Here is a 19,096-nt window from a genome sequence, read left to right as displayed (position 1 = left end):
TTGTTGAATGCATTTTCTGTTAGTTGCTACCATGATTTTAATAATCATGAATGAATCGTAAATAATGATGTATGAGATATTTTCAGAGGCACAAAGATCATTGAGGTCAGGGCCCCCCCTCCCCCCAACAGATTTCAGGACAATGATACTCTATATCACTCTATTTTCACCACCAAAGAATAGCAGTGTGGTTTTAATATGATTTGACTCTTTGCAGGCTGTCAGGCTGTCTAGTCACAGAGGAAGGCTGTGCTTCTCTGGTCTCAGCTCTGAAGTCAAACCCCTCACACCTGAGAGAGCTGAACCTGAGCTACAATCACCCAGGAGACTCAGGAGTCTCTCTGCTCTCTGCTGGACTGGAGGATCCACACTGCAGACTGGAGAAACTCAAGTATATAGAGGGTTTATGTCAATGTTCATATCAGACATGTTGGAGTTATCAGGCTAGTTAAGACAAACATTCTTACCACCACTTGGACAAAGTTATATGCTGACCGTGTGTGTGTGTGTGTGTGTGTGTGTGTGTGTGTGTGTGTGTGTGTGTGTGTGTGTGTGTGTGTGTGTGTGTGTGTGTGTGTGTGTGTGTGTGTGTGTGTGTGTGTGTGTGTGTGTGTGTGTGTGTGTGAGTTAAGGTGTATCCCTCAATGACTGTCTGTTCTTCTGCTTACCGCTACAGTGTGGAACATGGTGGAGAGAACGCAATGAAACCTGGACTGAGAAAATGTCAAAGACCACCATCATTACTTACTTGGTCATATTAAATATCAGCTGGTTCTACAGAAGCAGAAATCAGGGACACCAAAGTTCAGAAAGAGTTGCTTTGACAATTTTGTGTGTGTGTGTGTGTGTGTGTGTGGCGCATTCGTGTTACTTTAGAAATGTGTGTTTGTGTTCATGCACATTAACAGATAGGGGTCTATATTATAGACAGTTGTCCTAACCCTAACCCTGTTGGGTGATGGTTTATATATATATATATATATATATATATATATATATATACAGTGGGGAGAACAAGTATTTGATACACTGCCGATTTTGCAGGTTTTCCTACTTCCAAAGCATGTAGAGGTCTGTAATTTTTATCATAGATACACTTCAAATGTGAGAGACGGAATCTAAAACAAAAATCCAGAAAATCACATTGTATGATTTTTAAGTAATTAATTGGCATTTTATTGCATGACATAAGTATTTGATACATCAGAAAGGCAGAACTTAATATTTGGTACAGAAACCTTTGTTTGCAATTACAGATATCATACGTTTCCTGTAGGTCTTGATCAGGTTTGCACACACTGCAGCAGGGATTTTGGCCCACTCCTCCATACAGACCTTCTCCAGATTCTTCAGGTTTCGGGGCTGTTGCTGGGCAATACGGACTTTCAGCTCCCTCCAAAGAGTTTCTATTGGGTTCAGGTCTGGAGACTGGCTAGGCCACTCCAGGACCTTGAGATGCTTCTTACAGAGCCACTCCTTAGTTGCCCTGGCTGTGTGTTTCGGGTCGTTGTCATGCTGGAAGACCCAGCCACGACGCATCTTCAATGCTCTTACTGAGGGAAGGAGGTTGTTGGCCAAGATCTCGCGATACATGGCCCCATCCATCCTCCCCTCAATACGGTGCAGTCGTCCTGTCCCCTTTGCAGAAAAGTATCCCCAAAGAATAATGTTTCCACCTCCATGCTTCACAGTTGGGATGGTGTTCTTGGGGTTGTACTCATCCTTCTTCTTCCTCCAAACACGGCGAGTGGAGTTTAGACCTAAAAGCTCTATTTTTGTCTCATCAGACCACATGACCTTCTCCCATTCCTCCTCTGGATGATCCAGATGGTCATTGCCAAACTTCAGATGGGCCTGGACATGCGCTGGCTTGATCAGGGGGACCTTGCGTGCGCTGCAGGATTGTAATCCATGACGGCGTAGTGTGTTACTAATGGTTTTCTTTGAGACTGTGGTCCCAGCTCTCTTCAGGTCATTGACCAGGTCCTGCCATGTAGTTCAGGGCTGATCCCTCACCTTCCTCATGATCATTGATGCCCCATGAGGTGAGATCTTGCATGGAGCCCCAGACCGAAGGTGATTGACCGTCATCTTGAACTTCTTCCATTTTCTAATAATTGCGCCAACAGTTGTTGCCTTCTCACTAAGCTGCTTGCCTATTGTCCTGTAGCCCATCCCAGCCTTGTGCAGGTCTATAATTTTATCCCTGATGTCCTTACACAGCTCTCTGGTCTTGGCCATTGTGGAGAGGTTGGAGTCTGTTTGATTGAGTATGTGGACAGGTGTCTTTTATACAGGTAACGAGTTCAAACAGGTGCAGTTAATACAGGTAATGAGTGGAGAACAGGATGGCTTCTTAAAGAAAAACTAACATGTCTGTGAGAGCCGGAATTCTTACTGGTTGGTAGGTGATCAAATACGTATGTCATGCAATAAAATGCAAATTAATTACTTAAAAATCATACAATGTGATTTTCTGGATTTTTGTTTTAGATTCCATCCCTCACAGTTGAAGTGTACCTATGATAAAAATTACAGACCTCTACATTCTTTGTATTAGGAAAACCTGCAAAATTGGCAGTGTATCAAATACTTGTTCTCCCCACTGTATATATATATATATATATATATATACATCTATATCTATATTATAGACAGTTGTCCTAACCCTAACCCTGCTGGGTGATGGTATATATATGCATCTATATCTATATTATAGACAGTTGTCCTAACCCTAACCCTGCTGGGTGATGGTATATATATACATCTATATCTACCGTTGAAGTCAGAAGTTTATATACACTTAAGTTGGAGTCATTTAAACTCATTTTTAAACCACTCCACACATTTCTTGTTAATGAACTATAGTTTTGGCAAGTCGGTTAGGACATATACTTTGTTTATGACACAAGTCATTGTTTACAGACAGATTATTTCACTTATAATTCACTGCATCACAATTCCAGTGGGTCAGAAGTTTACATACACTAAGTTGACTGTGCCTTTCAACAGCTTGGAAAATTCCAGAAAATTATGTCATGGCTTTAGAAGCTTCTGATAGGCTAATTGACATAATTTGAGTCAATTGGAGGTGTCCCTGTGGATGTATTTCAAGGCCTACCTTCAAACTCTGTGCCTCTTTGCTTGACATCATGGGGAAATCAAAAGAAATCAGCCAAGTCCTCAGAAAAATAATTGTAGACCTCCACAAGTCTGGTTCATCCTTGGGAGCAATTTCCAAATGCCTGAAGGTACCACGTTCATCTGTACAAACAATAGTGCGCAAGTATAAACACCATGGGACCACGGAGCCGTCATACCGCTCAGGAAGGAGACGCGTTCTGTCTCCTAGAGATGAATGTACTTTGGTGCGAAAAGTGCAAATCAATCCCAGAACAACAGCAAAGGACCTTGTGAAGATGCTGGAGTAAACAGGTACAAAAATATCTATATCCACAGTAAAACGAGTCCTAAATCAACATAACCTGAAAGGCCGCTCAGCAAGGAGAAGCCACTGCTCCAAACCTACATAAAAAAGCCAGACTACGGTTTGCAACTGCACATGGGAACAAATATCGTACTTTTTGGAGAAATGTCCTCTAGTCTGATGCAACAAAATAGAACTGTTTGGCCATAATGACCATTGTTATGTTTGGAGGAAAAAGGGGAACGCTTGCAAGCCGAAGAACACCATCCCAACCGTGAAGAACAGGGGTGGCAGCATCATGCTGTGGGGGTGCTTTGCTGCAGGAGGGACTGGTGCACTTCACAATATAGATGGCATCATGAGGAAGGAACATGATGTGGATATATTGAAGCAACATCTCAAGACATCAGTCAGGAAGTTAAAGCTTGGTCGCAAATGGGTCTTCCAAATGGACAATGACCCCAAGCATACTTCCAAAGTTGTGGCAAAATGGCTTAAGGACAACAAAGTCAAGGTATTGGAGTGGCCATCACAAAGCCCTGACCTCAATCCTATAGAAAATGTGTGGGCAGAACTGAAAAAGCGTGTGCGAGCATGGAGGCCTACAAACCTGACTCAGTTACACCAGCTCTGTCAGGAGGAATGGGCCAAAATTCACCCAACTTATTGTGGGAAGCTTGTGGAAGGCTACCCGAAACGTTTGACCCAAGTTAAACAATTTAAAGGCAATGCTACCAAATACTAATTGAGTGTATGTAAACTTCTGACCCACTGGGAATGTGATGAAAGAAATAAAAGCTGAAATAAATCATTCTCTCTACTATTATTCTGACATTTCACATTCTTAAAATAAAGTGGTGATCCTAACTGACCTAAGACAGGGAATTTATACTAGGATTAAATGTCAGGAATTGTGATAAACTGAGTTTAAATGTAGTTGGCTAAGGTGTATGTAAACTTCCGACTTCAACTGTATCTATAAAAGTGCTGATCCAATGAGGCGTGGTGGTTGACAACATATTTTTAGCTGCTGTCAAACCTGACAACATTAAACATATTTTCTGTAATGATAGTGGTGAATTATCATTAAGTGATAACAGTTTTGGGGAACAAAGTATGATGATATCCACTACAGCAGATAAGACAGAGGGTATCACTTTCCCAAACAATGTCCCCTGGTCACTCCCAGTACATATGATTAAAGGAGTCCAAGGCACCTTGATTACATAGATCACACAGAGAGGTTAAGATTTTCATAAAATTATATTTTCTAGGTGTAAGGTGATTACAATGTATCAGCTGGTGATTAGGATTGTTAGATGAACCCACTAAGTTCCTGATGAACTCAACTGGTGAGCCTCTTTAGCAGCTAGTTCCATGGACACACTGATTCCAATGTCCTTTGCCAAGGTCAGATGACTTTCAGTCAACAGTCTCTTTTGTGTAGCTTCACTCCGTAGCCCACATACTAGTCTGTCTCTAATGTTGTCATTTACAACATCATTAAACTCAGTGTTCTGGTAGTTTCTTTAATGCAGCAGCAAACATTGTTACTGATTCTCCCTCTTCCTGATGTCTCCTGTGGAACCTGAACCTTTCAGCATTAACTAGTGGTTCTGGTGAAATATGTCCTTTAAGTATCTCCACAATATCCCCATACGTCTTATTACCTGTTCTGTCTGGCTGTAGCAGGCTGCCTAGTAAATTAAATGTCTTTGGCCCCATTACACTAAAACATGTAGGCACAATGTTGTCCTCATCCATGTCATTTACAAGAACAAACTATTCAAACCTGTCACGATCGTCGTAATAAGTGGACCAAGGCGCAGCGTGATATGCGTACATACTTTTAATGAGTACTTACTACAACACAACAAAACGAAACGTGAAGTCCTCGGTTAACAAACACAAACCTACACGGAACAAGATCCCACCAATAACTGTGCCAAACAGGCTGCCTAAGTATGGTTCCCAATCAGAGACAATGAGCTACAGCTGCCTCTGATTGGGAACCAACCGGCCAACATAGAAAACACGATCTAGAATAGAAACATAGAAAACTAAACATAGAAACTAAACACCCTGGCTCAACATAAAGAGTCCCCAGAGCCAGGGCGTGACAGTACCCCCCCCCCAAAGGCGCGGACTGTGACCGCGCCAACTAAACCCAACAGGGGAGGGGCCGGGTGGGCATTCCGCCTCGGAGGCGGATCCGGCTCCGGGCGTGACCACCACTCTCTAACTACCCCCCCGTAGCGCCCCTGGTCTGGTCCCGCTGGCTGGAGCTGGACTGGACATCGGTGGAGCGGATTGCTTAGGCTCCGGTGTGGAGTAGCTGACCGGTACCTGACCAGGCACCGGTGAAACAGGCACGGGCTGTGCCGGACTGACGACACGCACCACTGGCTTGGTGCGGGGAGCAGGAATGGGCCGGACCGGGCTGACGACGCGCACCACTGGCTTGGTGCAGGGAGCAGGAACGGGCCGGACCGGGCTGACGACGCGCACCACAGGCTTGATGCGGGGAGCTGGAACGGGCCGGACCGGGCTGATGACGCGCACCACATGCTTGGTGCGGGGAGCAGGAACAGACCGGACCGGGCTGGCGACGCGCACCACATGCTTGGTGCGGGGAGCAGGAACAGGCCGGACCGGGCCGGGCAGGCGACGCGCACCCCAGGCTTGGTGCGAGGGACAGGAACAGGCTGGACCGTACTGGGAACACACACCACTGGCCTTGTGCTGGGATCAGGAACGGGCCGGACCGGACTGGTAACACACCCCAGTACCTCTCGCCGTGCCTCTACACTCTCCTTCCCTCCTGACCACAGGCTTGGTGCGAGTGTAAGGAACAGGCCGGGCCGGGCCGGGCAGGCGACGCGCACCCCAGGCTTGGTGCGAGGGGCAGGAACAGGCCGGGCCGGGCTGGCGACGCGCACCCCAGGCTTGGTGCGAGGGGCAGGAACAGGCCGGGCTGGCGACGCGCACCACAGGCTTGGTGCGAGGGGCAGGAACAGGCCGGGCCGGGCTGGCGACGCGCACCACAGGCTTGGTGCGAGGGACAGGAACAGGCTGGACCGTACTGGGAACACACACCACTGGCCTTGTGCTGGGATCAGGAACGGGCCGGACCGGACTGGTAACACACCCCAGTACCTCTCGCCGTGCCTCTACACTCTCCTTCCCTCCTGACCGTAACGTGGTGGTGCCACTTCTCCACTTCTCTCCTAGTCCACAATCTCGCCCTGTAGCTGCCTCCAGCAGCCCCGTCGTCCATGCCGTGTGCCCCCCCCAAAAAAAATTATTGGGGTTGCCTCTCGCCTGTCCGACGACTGCCCGGTTGGCGCCGCTTCTCCTCTCCTGCCTGGGTCTCCCCCTTCATCGCCCTCCGGTAACGGATGGCCTCCTCCTCCGTTATCCTCCCCCAACCAAGGAGGACATCTACCAATGTTACCTCCGGCGTTTGCTCCTGGAAACGCTGCTTGGTCCTGCTTTGGTGGGATCTTCTGTCACGATCGTCGTAATTAGTGGACCAAGGCGCAGCGTGATATGCGTACATACTTTTAATGAGTACTTACTACAACACAACAAAATGAAACGTGAAGTCCTCGGTTAACAAACACAAACCTACACGGAACAAGATCCCACCAATAACCGTGCCAAACAGGCTGCCTAAGTATGGTTCCCAATCAGAGACAACGAGCTACAGCTGCCTCTGATTGGGAACCAACCGGCCAAAAATAGAAAACACGATCTAGAATAGAAACATAGAAAACTAAACATAGAAACTAACACCCTGGCTCAACATAAAGAGTCCCCAGAGCCAGGGCGTGACAAAACCGTTCTGTATATAAGCTCCACTGCTCAATACTTTCATCAAACTGTCCAATGTTTCCAACAATTCCAATAATTTTTTGTTTCTCAATAAGCTCCTGATTGTCACTCACTTCAATATTGTCCTCAACCAAAGCAATATTTTCCTCAGTCACGTGATCTTCATTCACTTCACTCACTGACGTTTCCTCCTAAGTTCGCTAATTTAGCAGTTTTAAATAAAAGGTTTGTCTTCACAGTTGAATAAATGTCCTTTCCTTTAATCATGTTGTTTTCCCACTCCGATGTCCGTCTCGAGTCCTTTTCTGCCGTCCATGACGATGTTAACTCCAGTGGTGGAAAAAGTACCCAATTGTCATACTTGAGTAAAAGTAAAGATCCCTTAATAGAAAATGACTCAACTAAAAGTGAAAGTCACCCAGTAAAATACTACTTGAGTAAAAGTCTAAAAGTATTTGGTTTTAAATATACTTAAGTATCAAAAGTAAATGTAATTGCTAAAATATACTTAAGTATCAAAAGTAAAAGTACAAGTAAAAATCATTTCAAATTCCTTACATAAAGCAAACCAGACAATGTTCTTGTTTTTAAAATGTACGTTGAGCCAGAGGCAAACTCCAACACTCAGACAATTTACAAACAAAGCATTTGTGTTTACTGAGTCCCCCAGATCAGAGGCAGTAGGGATGTTCTCTTGATAAGTGCGTGAATTGGACCATTTCCTGTCCTGCTAAGCATTCAAAATGTAACGAGTACTTTTGGGTGTCAGGGAAAGTGTATGGAGTAAAAAGTACATTATTTTCTTCAGCAATGTAGTGAAGTGAAAGTAAAAGTAGTCAAAAATATGAATAGTAAAGTCATGTACAGATACCCCCAAAAAACTACTTAAGTAGTACTTTAAAGTATTTTTACCTAAGTACTTTACACCACTGGTTAACTCTCTTTCTTAGCTAGCTAGACTATGCACTTGCCTCTGCTATCAATACACTGTGCTAACATTAGCCTAGACTGGACCACAGAAAATAACAGTTTTAAACAGTTGTAAAAACCCACTTCTTCCAGACAGAATAGTTCCTGTAGATTCAGACTTACTCATCGCCAATCTTTTGTTATGTCTCGTGGGTTTCATAACCACGTCTGTATAACAATTCAATAATGATGAGACAGGAGACAGGAATCAGTTCAATCATTTATCTGGAACGTGATCATCTCAACACATACAAACCCCCATGATGCTCTGCAGCACAACCCCAATATACAACAAATACATACATAAGTAAATGGACACGAAACAAAACTCATAGAGGAATTTAAATGTTCAGTTGTAGAAAATAGGGCCATGGGATATGGTCAGAAAGGTCAGTATGTTTGATAACTGGTTCCAGAGGTGACATAACAAGCATAAGGTCCATTATAACACAGTGAAGTAGAGGTGGGAGCTAAAAGCAGACATGGACAGTGAGACGGTGTGAGGAGGTCAGGGGAGAAACACTAGATCAGGACAGGTAGAAATGGCAGGGCTGGAAATAGACACAGAGACACATTCTGATCATGGCTCAGACCTGACCTGAGACACCCAAACAGAAGATGCCATAGCAAAGTCCTGTCCAGTAGGCTATATGGGATTTCCTTTCATCAAAATCCAACACATGGAAATGTGTCCAGTGTGTGTGTGTGTGTGTGTGTGTGTGTGTGTGTGTGTGTGTGTGTGTTTGTGTGTGTCCAGTGTGTGTGTGTGTGTGTTTGTTTGTGTGTGTCATGTGTGTGTGTGTCCAGTGTGTGTGTTCAGTGTGTGTGTGTGTGTGTGTGTGTGTGTCTAGTGTGTGTGTGTGTCCGGTGTGTGTGTGTGTGTGTGTGTGTGTGTGTGTTTGTGTCCAGTGTGTGTGTGTGTGTCCAGTGTGTGTGTGTGTCCAGTGTATGTGTCCAGTGTGTGTGTGTGTCCAGTGTGTGTGTCCAGTGTGAGTGTGTGTTCAGTGTGTGTGTCCAGTGTGTGTGTTTGTCCAGTGTGTGTGTGTGTGTGTGTGTGTGTGTGTGTGTGTTTGTGTGTGTCCAGTGTGTGTGTGTGTGTGTGTGTTTGTGTGTGTCCAGTGTGTGTGTGTGTCCAGTGTGTGTGTTCAGTGTGTGTGTGTGTGTGTGTGTGTTCAGTGTGTGTGTGTGTGTTCAGTGTGTGTGTGTGTGTGTGTGTGTGTGTCTAGTGTGTGTGTGTGTCCGGTGTGTGTGTGTGTGTTTGTGTCCAGTCTGTGTGTGTGTCCAGTGTGTGTGTGTGTGTCCAGTGTATGTGTCCAGTGTGTGTGTGTGTCCAGTGTGTGTGTCCAGTGTGAGTGTGTGTCCAGTGTGTGTGTCCAGTGTGTGTGTTTGTCCAGTGTGTGTGTGTGTGTGTGTGTGTGTGTTTGTGTGTGTGTGTGTGTCCAGTGTATGTGTGTGTGTGTGTGTGTGTGTGTCTGGAGTGTGTGAGTGTGTCCAGTGTGTGTGTGTCCAGTGTGTGTGTTTGTCCAGTGTGGGTGTGTGTGTGTGTTTGTCCAGTGTGTGTGTGTGTCCAGTGTGTGAGTGTGTCCCGTGTGTGTGTGTGTGTCCAGTGTGTGTGTGTCCAGTGTGTGTGTCCAATGTGTGTGTGTCCAGTGTGTGTGTGTGTACAGTGTGAGTGTGTCCAGTGTGTGTGTGTGTATGTCCAGTGTGAGTGTGTCCAGTGTGTGTGTTTGTCCAGTGTGTGTGTGTGTCTAGTGTGTGTGTATGTGTCCAGTGTATGTGTGTGTGTGTGTCCGGTGTGTGTGTGTGTGTCCAGTGTGTGTGTGTCCAGTGTGTGTGTGTGTGTGTATTTGTACAGTGTGTGTGTGTGTCCAGTGTGTGTGTGTGTCCAGTGTGTGTGTTCAGTGTGTGTGTGTGTGTACAGTGTGTGTGTGTCCAGTGTGTGTGTGTGTGTATGTCCAGTGTGAGTGTGTCCAGTGTGTGTGTTTGTCCAGTGTGTGTGTGTGTGTGTGGGTGTGTGTTTGTGTGTGTCCAGTGTGTGTGTGTGTGTCCAGTGTGTGTGTGTGTCCAGTGTGTGTGTTCAGTGTGTGTGTGTGTGTGTGTGTGTGTGTGTGTCTAGTGTGTGTATGTGTTTGTGTGTGTGTGTGTCCAGTGTATGTGGTGTGTGTGTGTGTCTGGTGTGTGTGTGTGTGTGTGTGTCCAGTGTGTGTGTGTGTGTCCAGTGTGAGTGTGTCCAGTGTGTGTGTGTCCAGTGTGTGTGTGTGTGTGTGTGTGTTTGTCCAGTGTGTGTGTGTGTGTGTGTGTGTGTGTGTGTTTGTGTGTCCAGTGTGTGTGTGTGTCCAGTGTGTGTGTGTGTCCAGTGTGTGTGTGTGTCCAGTGTGTGTGTGTGTTCAGTGTGTGTTTGTGTGTACAGTGTGTGTGTGTCCAGTGTGTGTGTTCAGTGTGTGTGTGTGTGTGTGTGTGTGTGTGTGTGTGTGTGTGTGTCTAGTGTGTGTATATGTTTGTGTGTGTGTGTGTGTGTGTGTCTGGTGTGTGTGTGTGTGTGTGTCCAGTGTGTGTGTGTGTGTGTGTGTCCAGTGTGTGTGTGTGTCCAGTGTGTGTGTGTGTCCAGTGTGTGTGTGTGTGTGTGTGTGTGTGTTTGTTTGTGTCCAGTGTGTGTGTATGTGTGTTTGTGTGTGTCCACTGTGTGTGTACAGTGTGTGTGTGTGTGTGTGTGTGTTTAGTGTGTGTGTGTCAGTGTTACCATGGTTATTATTTACAGGGACACTGAGGAGTCAACATCATGAACCCAAAACCCTGGATAGAGGGACTCAGTGAATGTGGATTGGAATGTGTTCAGGTGGGTCAGTGTGTCAGAGGAGACTCTGTAGAAGGACAGAGTGCCGGCTGGCCAGTCCAGATACACTCCTACTCTGTGGGATCTGGAGGAGGGGACGTCTATGGTAGTGGACTTATTATTGTGACAGGCAGAGTAACCGTTGTCAGAGCAGATCAGACTCCAGGACTTGTCATTCCATCCAATCCCACAGTCATTACCCCATCCTCTCCTACTGATTCCTTTATATGCCACTCCTATATCAGCCCTTCTACCACTCCACTCTACCTCCCAGTAACAGCGCCCAGTCAGACCCTCTCTACACAGCACCTGTTCCCAGTGCTCAAATCTCTCTGGGTGATCAGGATACGGCTGCTTCTCTCTCCTACATGTCACCTTTCTGTTATCCTCCGACAGAGAGAGGAGTCTGTTTACTGTGTTTAGGTCCAGTGTGAGATCACAGACATCTGATGGATGAAACCAGACACAATATTAGAAATCATCATCATTCACATTAGAATGTTAACTCACTTTTCACTAATTCATTTAATGTAGATGTTTCTAGGTATCAAAAGGAGAAGTTAAGGTTGAGACTTGTTGAATGATCATATGTTATACTGTATGGTAATATAAAACACTCTTATTCCTGTTAATTACACACACACACACACATACACACTGAACACACACACACAAACACACAAACTGAACACACACACACACACACACACACAAACACACACACACACACACACACATCCTGAACACACACACACGCACAAACCCTTAACACACACACACATTTCTAAAGTAACACAAACACGTCACACACACACACACATTGTCAAAGCAACTCTTTGTAAACTTTGGTGTCCCTGATTTCTGCTTCTGTAGAACTACAGCTGATATTTAATATGACCAAGTAAGTAATGATGGTGGTCTTTGACTTTGACTTCACTTGAATTAAGACTTATTCTTAGTCATATTCTTCACAGCAGTGAACACTCACATTTTCTAAGTCCAGGTTTCATTGTGTACTCTCCACCATGTTCCACACTGTAGCGGTAAGCAGAAGAACAGACAGTCATTGAGGGATACACCTGAACTCACACACACACACACACACACACACACACACACACACACACACACACACACACACACACACACACACACACACACACACACACACACACACACACACACACACACACACACACACACACACACACACACACACTCACACACACACACACACACAGTCAGCATATAACTTTGTCCAAGTGTGTGTGTGTGTGTGTGTGTGTGTGTGTCCAGTGTTTGTGTCCTGTGTGTGTCCTTTTTGTGTATGTGTCCTTTTTGTGTGTGTATTTGTCCAGTGTGTGTGTGTGTACAGTGTGAGTGTGTGTGTGGGGCCAGTGTGTGTGTGTGTCCAGTGTGTGTATGTGTCCAGTGTGTGTGTGCGTGTGTCCAATGTGTGTGTGTCCAGTGTATGTGTGTGTGTGTCCAGTGTGTGTGTGTTTATGTCCAGTGTGTGTGTGTGTGTGTGTCCAGTGTGTGTGTATATGTGTGTGTGTGTGTGTGTGTCCAGTGTATGTGTGTGTGTGTGTGTGTGTGTGTGTGTGTGTGTGTGTGTGTGTGTGTGTGTGTGTGTGTGTGTGTGTGTGTGTGTCCAGCGTGTGTGTGTTTGTCCAGTATGTGTGTGTGTCTAGTGTGTGTATGTATGGATCCAGTGTGTGTGTGTGTGTGTGTGTGTCCTGTGTGAGTGTGTTTGTTTCCTTTTTGTGTGTGTGTGTTTCCAGTCTGCGTCTGTGTGTGTCCAGTGTGTGTGTGTTTGTCCAATGTGTTTGTTTGTGTGTGTATGTGTGTCTAGTGTGTGTATGTATGGATCCAGTGTGTGTGTGTGTGTGTGTGTGTGTGTGTGTGTGTGTGTGTGTGTGTGTGTGTGTGTGTGTGTGTGTGTCCTGTGTGAGTGTGTGTGTTTCCTTTTTGTGTGTGTGTGTGTCCAGTCTGTGTCTGTGTGTGTGTGTTTGTCCAGTGTGTTTGTTTGTTTGTGTATGTGTGCGTATGTGTGGGTCCAGCGTGTGTGTGTGTGTCTAGTGTGATTTTTTCCAGTTTGTGTGTGTGTGGGTGGGTGAGTGTGTGTGACTGTGTTTGTGTGTGTCCAGTGTGTGTGTGTATGTGTGTGTGTCCAGTATGTTTGTGTGTGTGTGTGTGTGTCCAGTATGTTTGTGTGTCTCCAGTGTGAGTGTGTGTGTGTCCAGTGTGTGTCAAGGATGTGTGTGTGTGTGTGTGTGTGTGTGTGTGTGTGTGTGTGTGTGTCCAGTGTGTGTGTGTGTGTGTCCATTGTGTGTGTGTGTGTCCAGTTTGAGTGTGTGTGTGTGTGTCCAGTGTGAGTGTGAGTGTGTGTGTGTTTGTCAAGTGTGTGTGTGTGTGTGTGTGTGTCCAGTGTGAATGTGTGTGTGTGTGTGTGTGTGTGTATGTGTCCAGTGTGTGTGTGTCTGTGTCCTTTGTTTGTATGTGTCCAGTGTGTGTGTGTCCAGTTTGTGTCCAGTGTGTGTGTTCAGTGTGTCCAGTGTGAGTGTGTTTGTGTGTTTCCAGTGTGAGTGTGTGTGTGTGTGTCCAGTGTGTGTGTGTGTGTCCAGTGTTTGTGTGTGTGTGTGTGTCCAGTGTGTGTGTGTGGGTCCAGCGTGTGTGTGTGTGTGTGTGTGTAGTGTGTTTTATCCAATGTGTGTGTGTGTGTGTGTGTGTGTGTCCAGTGTGTTTTTTTCCCCAATTTTGTGTGTGTCCAGTGTGAATGAGTGAGTGTTTGGGTGGATCCAGTGTGTTAGTGTGTGTTGGTTCAGTTTGTGTGAGTATGTGTGTGTCCATTTGTGAGTGTGTGTGTGTGTGTGTGTGTCCAGTGTGTGTGTGTCCAGTGTGTGTCAAGGATGTGTGTGTGTGTGTGTGTGTGTCCAGTGTGTGTGTCCAGTGTGTGTGTGTGTCCATTGTGTGTGTGTGTGTGTGTGACCAGTTTGAGTGTGTGTGTGTGTGTGTCCAGTGTGAGTGTGTGTGTGTGTGTTTGTCCAGTGTGTGTGTGTGTGTGTGTGTCCTTTGTTTGTATGTGTCCAGTGTGTGTGTGTCCAGTTTGTGTCCAGTGTGTGTGTTCAGTGTGTGTGTCCAGTGTGTGTGTGTGTGTGTGTGCCCAGTGTGTGTGTCCAGTGTGTGTTTGTTTCCAGTATGTGTGTGTGTGTGTCCAGTGTGAGTGTGTTTGTGTGTCTCCAGTGTGAGTGTGTGTGTGTGTGTGTCCAGTATGTGTGTGTGTGTCCAGTGATATGTGTGTGTGTGTGTGTGTCCAGTGTGTGTGGGTCCAGCGTGTGTGTGTGTGTCTAGTGTGTTTTATCCAATGTGTGTGTGTGTGTGTGTGTGTGTCCAGTGTGTTTTTTTTTCTCCCAATTTTGTGTGTGTCCAGTGTGAATGAGTGAGTGTGTGTGTGGGTGGATCCACTGTGTTAGTGTGTGTTGGTTCAGTTTGTGTGAGTATGTGTGTGTCCAGTGTGTGTGTGTGTCCATTTGTGAGTGTGTGTGTCCAGTGTGTGTGTGTGTGTGTCCAGTGTGTGTGTGTGTGTGTGTGTGTGTGTGTGTGTGTGTGTGTGTGTCCAGTGTGTGTGTGTGTCTCCAGTGTGAGTGTGTGTGTGTGTGATCCAGTGTGTGTGTGTGTGATTTTGTCCAGAGTGTGTGTTTCCAGTGTGTGTGTTTTCAGTGTGTGTGTGTGTGTGTGTGTGTCCAGTGTGTGTGTGTGTCAAGGATGTGTGTGCGTGTGTGTGTGTCCAGTGTGTTTTTTTCCCCAGTTTTCCAGTGTGAGTGAGTGTGTGTGTGTGTGTGTGTCCAGTGTGTGTGTGTGTGTGTGTGTGTCCATTGTGTGTTTGTGTCCAGTTTGAGTGTGTGTGTGTGTGTCCAGTGTAAGTGTGTGTGTGTGTCCAGTGTGTTTGTGTTTCCGGTGTGTGTGTGTGTGTGTGTGTGTGTGTGTGTGTGTGTGTGTGTGTGTGTGTGTGTGTGTCCAGTGTGAATGTGTGTGTGTGTGTCCAGTGTGTGTGTGTTTGTGTCCTTTGTTTGTATGTGTCCAGTGTGTGTGTGTCCAGTTTGTGTCCAGTGTGTGTGTCCAGTGTGTGTGTGTGTGTGTGACCAGTGTGTGTGTGTGTGTGTGTGTGTGTGGGTGTATGTGTGTGTATGTGTGTGTGTGTGTGTCCAGTGTGTGTGTGTGTGTGTGTGTGTGTGTCAATGTGAGTGTGTATGTGTTTCCTTTCTGTGTGTGTGTGTGTGTGAGAGACCAGTGTGTGTGTGTCTGTGTCCTTTTTGTGTATGTGTCCAGTGTGTGTTTGTCCAGTGTGTGTGTATCTCCAGTCTGTGTGTGTACACACACACACACACACACACACACACACACACACACACACACACACACACACACACACACACACACACACACACACACACACACACACACACACTCAGTCTTTATATAACTTAGTCCAAGTGGTGGTCAGAATGTTTGTCTTAACTAGCCTGATAACTCCAACATGTCTGATATGATCATTGACATAAACCCTCTACATACTTGAGTTTCTCCAGTCTGCAGTGTGGATCCTCCAGTCCAGCAGAGAGCAGTCTGACTCCTGAGTCTCCTGGGTGATTGTAGCTCAGGTCCAGCTCTCTCAGGTGTGAGGGGTTTGACTTCAGAGCTGAGACCAGAGAAGCACAGCCTTCCTCTGTGACTAGACAGCCTGACAGCCTGCAAAGAGTCAAATCATATTAAAATCACACTGCAAATATATATATATATATATACAATTTGGGGGGGGGGGTTGGAATGGATCAGCTTAATATTGCAGATAGATTGTATCTTCTATCAATGTAATTGTCTGCATCACTTCCAATCCCCCATGTTTTTTATATATATACTCCCCTTTATTACTTTTCAACCCCGCCATCCTTTCCCCACTTGGGGTAAATTAGTGAACAACAATGCCCAGGCCTCTACTTCCGGTCTATACTTACTATCTACACCTTATGGACAGAGTTACTTTTACAATAATTCTATTATATATATATATACAGTGGGGAGAACAAGTATTTGATACACTGCCGATTTTGCAGGTTTTCCTACCTACAAAGCATGTAGAGGTCTGTAAGTTTTATCATAGGTACACTTCAACTGTGAGAGACGGAATCTAAAACAAAAATCCAGAAAATCACATTGTATGATTTTTCAGTAATTAATTTGCATTTTATTGCATGACATAAGTATTTGATCACATACCAGTTCCTTACTCTCTCCCCCTTCCACATTCCTCTTCCATTTTTGCGGTAAGGCTGCAATTATTTGTTTGTAATTTTGGGTAGAGCAGACATTTCCATACGTTTTTGTTAGCTGCATGTGCGACATAACTCCACCAGTCCTACCGATGATATCATTTACAAAGATTATACCTTTTTTAAACATTCTGTCAAAAAATAAAGTTTTTTTGTCAATTAGTATATTTGAATTTAACCACAATATTTGTTGCATTATTTGTTCTGTCTTTTCTGGAGGATTAAATTGAAATTGCAACCAACTTTCTATGGCTTGTTTTAGAAATAGTGATATTTGTCACGGTTTCGGCCGAGGCTGCCTCTCTTCCTTGCTCGGGCAGGCTTCGGCGTTCGTCGTCTCCGGAATACTAGCTGCCACCGTTGCATGTTTCTATGTTCGTTTGCTTTTGTCTGATTGTTGTAACACCTGTTATCATTTAGTGGAATTAGTGTCCTATAAGTTCTCGTTGTGTTTGTCTAGTGTTTGTGTGTGATTGTTTTTCCTGTCAGTTGGTGTTCTACTGTTGTTTGGACAGACGCTAGTATTTACCGTCGCACTTTTGTTCGTGCGTAGTCGGTTTTTGTATTTTACGCACTGTTGAGTGTTGTTCGCCTCCGGGTTTGTTTGACCCGTTTATTTTGTGCCTTTCAAGTAAAGTCAAGTTTGACTGAGCTCCTGTGTCCTGCACTTGATTCCACACCACATTCGCATCAGAACCCTTGACAGAATCACACACCATACTCAATGGAGTCAGCAGGAGCCGCAGCAGCACAGGCGACGTTGGAGGACAGGGTCCGCGAACAAAATGACCAGATCCTGCGGATGGGGTCCGCACTGCAGGAGGTGATCACCACCATCCGAGGCTGGGAGACCCAAGGGACTCCTCCACCGCCATCTTCCCTGCCCGCACCATCGGCAGGCCAGCCCATTCCCGCTCCGGAACCAAGAGGAGTTCGACTCTCGCTTCCGAGGGCCTACGATGGGACCGCGGCCGGGTGTCAGGGCTTCCTTCTCCAGGTGGAGCTTTACCTGGCCACCGTGCACCCGGCGCCCTCGGGACACGAGAGCGTGTCCGCCCTGATCTCCTGCCTTTCCGGGAAGGCGTTGGAATGGGCCAACGCAGAGTGGAGGAGAATCGACGCTAACACCATCACCTACGACGAGATCTCCCGCCGCTTCAGGGCGGTGTTTGACCATCCCCCGGAGGGGAAAGCGGCGGGGGAACGTCTGGTCTGCCTGCGGCAGGGGAAGAGGAGTGCCCAGGAGTTCGCCTTGGAGTTCCGTACGCTAGCGGCTGATGCAGGGTGGAATGAGCGGGCGCTCATCGATCACTACCGCTGTAGTCTACGCGAGGACGTCCGTCGGGAGCTGGCCTGTAGGGACACCAGCCTCTCGTTCGACCAGTTGGTTGACATGTCCATCAGGCTGGATACCCTGCTAGCTACCCGCGGACGTTCCGAGGGGGGTCCGTCCATTTCACCCTCCAGCGCCTCCGAGCCGTGCCCCATGGAGCTCGGGGGCGCTGGCGCTAGAGAGAGGAGGGGTCGGCTTACGAGGGGGTCCATCTCCTGCACCAACTGTGGTCGGGGAGGACACACCGCGGCTAGATGCTGGGGATGGCCTCCTAGGGGAGTAGGCGCCCCACTCACCCAGAGCTCTCTGTTGCACATTTCTGTATACCTGTGCGTTTTCCACAGGTAGCACCTCATTCCCAGCATAAGGCGCTGGTAGATTCAGGCGCGGCTGGGAATTTTGTTGATAAGAAGTTTTGTTTAGCCTTAGGGATTCCCTTTCTTCCTGTTGACGTTCCCTTCCCCGTTCATGCCCTAGATAGCCGTCCGTTGGGTGCGGGCTTGATCAGGGAGGTCACTGCGCCACTTAGGATGTGTGCGCAGGGGGGTCATCAGGAGATGATCCAGCTATTTCTGATCGACTCGCCTGCGTATCCGGTGGTGCTGGGCATGCCCTGGTTGAGTACCCATAACCCATCTATTTCGTGGCAGGAGAGGGCTCTGATGGAGTTGCCTCCCCATAGGCAGGGAGATTGTGCGATAGACCTCCAGGCAGGAGCTGCGCTCCCACGGAGCCATGTGTATCCTCTGTCTCAGGAGGAGAAGAGAGCTATGGAGACGTACATAGACGAATCTCTGAGACAAGGATACATACGGCCCTCCACTTCCCCTGCGTCCTCGAGTTTCTTTTTTGTGAAGAAAAGGGATGGAGGATTACGCCCGTGCATTGATTACCGTGGTCTCAATCAGATTACGGTGAAGTACAGTTATCCACTCCCGCTGATTGCGACCATGACGGAGTCACTGCACGGGGCGCGTTTCTTCACTAAATTAGATCTCAGGAGCGCGTACAACTTGGTGCGCATTAGGGGGGGCGATGAATGGAAGACAGCCTTTAGTACCACCTCGGGCCATTACGAGTATCTTGTCATGCCATACGGGTTGATGAACACTCCTTCAGTTTTCCAATCATTCGTGGATGAGATCTTCAGGGACATGCAGGGGCAGGGGGTGGTCGTGTACATCGATGACATTCTCGTGTACTCGCCTACCCGAGTCGAGCATGTGGCCCTGGTGCGCCGAGTGTTGCGGAGACTGTTGGAGCACGACCTGTATGTCAAGGCAGAGAAGTGTCTGTTCTTCCAGGAGTCGGTCTCCTTTTTGGGTTATCAGTTGTCTGCGTCAGGGGTGAAGATGGAGGTAGACCGGGTG

The 19,096-nt window shown here is 46.9% G+C and overlaps 1 protein-coding gene and 1 long non-coding RNA gene across 2 annotated transcripts in view; one reads left to right on the top strand and one right to left on the bottom strand.

Annotated features, from left to right (window-relative positions):
- Positions 1-341: 341 nt before the first annotated feature.
- The window catches only part of LOC311114899, a 112,133-nt gene continuing 93,378 nt past the window's right edge, over positions 342-19,096 (top strand). The window contains exon 1 of the long non-coding RNA XR_014611171.1: positions 342-391. This is a non-coding gene — a long non-coding RNA (uncharacterized lncRNA). The remainder of the gene's footprint in view (positions 392-19,096) is intronic.
- LOC311114896 (stonustoxin subunit beta-like) lies at positions 10,404-12,170 on the bottom strand. Its single transcript, XM_084190119.1, has 2 exons — positions 12,052-12,170; positions 10,404-11,509 (listed from the first exon to the last, which is right to left on the bottom strand). Exons 1-2 carry the CDS (start codon positions 12,128-12,130, stop codon positions 10,983-10,985), a joined length of 606 nt encoding a protein of 201 aa, XP_084046245.1. The 5' UTR covers positions 12,131-12,170; the 3' UTR covers positions 10,404-10,982.

Source organism: Coregonus lavaretus (genome assembly GCF_964263955.1).
Source record: "Coregonus lavaretus genome assembly, contig: HAP1_SCAFFOLD_1381, whole genome shotgun sequence".
Taxonomy (NCBI): Eukaryota; Metazoa; Chordata; class Actinopteri; order Salmoniformes; family Salmonidae; genus Coregonus; species Coregonus lavaretus.
The sequence above is the reverse complement of the archived record's forward strand: the minus strand, read 5'-3'. Positions and strand labels throughout refer to the sequence as shown.